Source organism: Rattus norvegicus, chromosome 1 (genome assembly GCF_021556685.1).
Source record: "Rattus norvegicus strain SHRSP/BbbUtx chromosome 1, alternate assembly SHRSP_T2T, whole genome shotgun sequence".
NCBI lineage: Eukaryota > Metazoa > Chordata > Mammalia > Rodentia > Muridae > Rattus > Rattus norvegicus.
The window spans coordinates 171,062,210-171,065,001 of NC_141534.1; the positions used below are offsets into that span (position 1 = coordinate 171,062,210).

The 2,792-nt window shown below is 37.2% G+C and overlaps 1 protein-coding gene across 1 annotated transcript; it reads right to left on the reverse strand.

Annotated features, from left to right (window-relative positions):
• Window positions 1-1,841: 1,841 nt before the first annotated feature.
• On the reverse strand, window positions 1,842-2,792 carry Or51k1 (olfactory receptor family 51 subfamily K member 1). The gene is given in 1 exon segment (NM_001001274.1): window positions 1,842-2,792. A coding segment is annotated over 1 exon segment (951 nt).

The window sequence follows — 2,792 nt, forward strand, 5'->3', positions numbered from 1 at the left end:
AGTAACAGAACAACACTGATGTCACTTTCTTGTTTCTGTTATCAAGCTTTCTATAATTAACATGTACTAGAGAATGAGAAAGTAAAGTGCAGGCTGACCTAGATCTCGTGTATTAACAAATATTTATCTGGGATCAAAACCCACTTACCTAATTAACAGATCAGTTCCTACCCAGATTTTTTAATGTAATATATACATTTTCACCCTTCTATTATTTACATAAACTATATACTCAATGCATTTTGCAATTTTTAAAAACCATTACTTTTATTTTTGAGATTATTGTTATATCACTCTGCCCTTCTCTTTCATTCCTTCAAACTCTCCTATATACTTGACTTGCTCTTTCAAATTCGTAGGCTCTTTAAAAATAGCACAGGATAATTATGTTGGAAACACATATTTAACTATGCATGTGCATTTTGTCACATATATTTATAATAGAATAAACATCAAAATAATTTTAAACACAAAAATATATTTCACAGTCAAAACTTGGTTGAGACAACAATTTAAAAAACTAGTTAGCAGCAACAAATGCGTTGATGTAAATTCTGTTAAAGAATGTTCTCAAATCACTGACATCATTATTAAATCATTACAAATACAGATGCATGAAAAGTATAGCAAGCTGTTGTAACCCTGCTGTAATAACTCTGAAGGCGAGCTCTTGCCAACTACCTACATTTATTCTAAAATATAAACTATCAACCTAAAAATATTGAAGCTGGGCAGATTTGTGTTGTCTTAGAGAATGCATGAATGAAATTTTTATAATTTCTGTTTCAAACAAAATAAGTACTTCAAAACATTGTTAGGTGTAGGTAACTGGTGAACAAAACGAACTGGGGGGAATACTCCAAAATAGAAAATATTATCATTTTAATTGGAGCCCTTGAGGTGAGAGAGGCTAAGGAGCTGGTACTAGAACTAGGAACATAAGGGACTGCAGTTCAGGAGATAAGAGTGTGGTCATCCCCATTTCATGATGTTCTCTATTAAACCACAGGCAGAAGGAAGATGAAACAATTGAATCTGTGCTGATGGAGGTGAGAAAAGAAGATCAGGAAAGAGAATCGAACATACTTCACAGCATGCTGAAACTGATGTAGGCTGAGGGAAGAGAAGGAAGGAAGGGGGAAGAAAGAATATCCACATATGATGCCTGGGCAGCTGAGGCTGCTCATATTTTACTGTATGCCCCAATTGAAATCATTCAGTCAATGTATAGCCCAGAGTCTTTAGAAACACATGAAATCTAGATGTGGAAACTACTGAATAGTGGGTTGGATGAAGAATCAGTTTCTTATATAGCAATGTGTCTTCAATAATAGGTTATCATATAATTTATTGTTTAAACATGTACAGCTTTCAGAGTGAAATGGGGTTCTTTCATAATGAAGAAAATGTTAAAGCCATGAATATCTGGTGGCAAACAAAAAAGTATACAAATTCAAAGGGACATTTCCAGAATCACTATCCTTAGAGCTATACTTCATCCCTAAGAATTTCATAAGAATGAATTTTTATTTATTTTCATTTAAATATCATTAAATATCAAAACTAATGTTTACTAACTATTTTGTAAGATTTGGGATGGAATAAGGGATGGATTTACTATTTCTACATTGAATTAGCATATCTGATGAAGAAGAAAAGTTGAACATGTATGTACATATATACCAGTAAAATTTAAGATATAAGTACAACATTTATCATTCAGAATCAAGCTTGTAGTGATGTTTTGCATTTCTCTCTTTCTAACAGAAAACTTTCCTGTGGGAGAATTACACCCAGAGTTTATAGATTCAAGAATAATCTCTGCCTTCTGAGTTTGTGATTCAGATCAATCCCTTTTTGAAGGAGAACAAATTGGCAATTCCCTGTTGGATTGGACGGGTCTTAACACTATATATGATGGGATTGAGCACTGGTGGCACAAACAGATAGATGCTCGACATGAGTGTGTGAACCACTGGTGATGCATGCTTGGCAACGCGATGCATCACAGACACACCAATCATAGGCACATAATATATGAGCACTGCACAGATGTGTGACACACATGTGTTGAGTGCCTTTTTTCGACCCTCACCAGATGCAATACCCATCACTGTGTAAAGAATGAGCCCATAAGAGACCACAATGAGCAGTGAGTCCAGCCCAAATGTGGCCAGAACAATGGCCAACCCCAGAATGCTGTTAAGCCTAGTATCTGCGCAAGGCAGTTGGATCAAGTCTGAGTGGAGGCAATAGGAATGGGAGAGAATATTTATATGACAATATGGTAGCTGTTTTAAAAGGATTGGAAGTGGGGCCATGAGTGCAACACTCTTTAGTGTAATACCCAGACCCATGGATATGATCCGAGGCAGAGTTAGAATGGCTGTATAGCGCAGAGGATTATAGATGGCTACAAAGCGGTCGTAACTCATGGCCAACAGGACTCCTGATTCCATGCCAGAGAAAGTATGAATGAAGAACATTTGTGCCAAACAGCCATCAAAGTCAATTCTGTAGGCATCAAACCAAAGAATGCCCATAACAGTGGGCAGTGTGGACACAGAGACTCCCACCTCAGTGATGGCCAGCATGGAGAGGAACAGGTACATTGGCTCATGGAGAGCTGAGTCTTCCTGCACTGCTGCCATGATTAGGCTGTTGCCCACAATTGCAACCATGTACATGATGAAAAAGGGAATAGAGAACCAGCCATGTTGGGCCTCCAGTCCTGGAATTCCAGTCAGGAAAACTGATAGGAGGTCAAGACTTTCATTGTTCTCTGCTCCCAT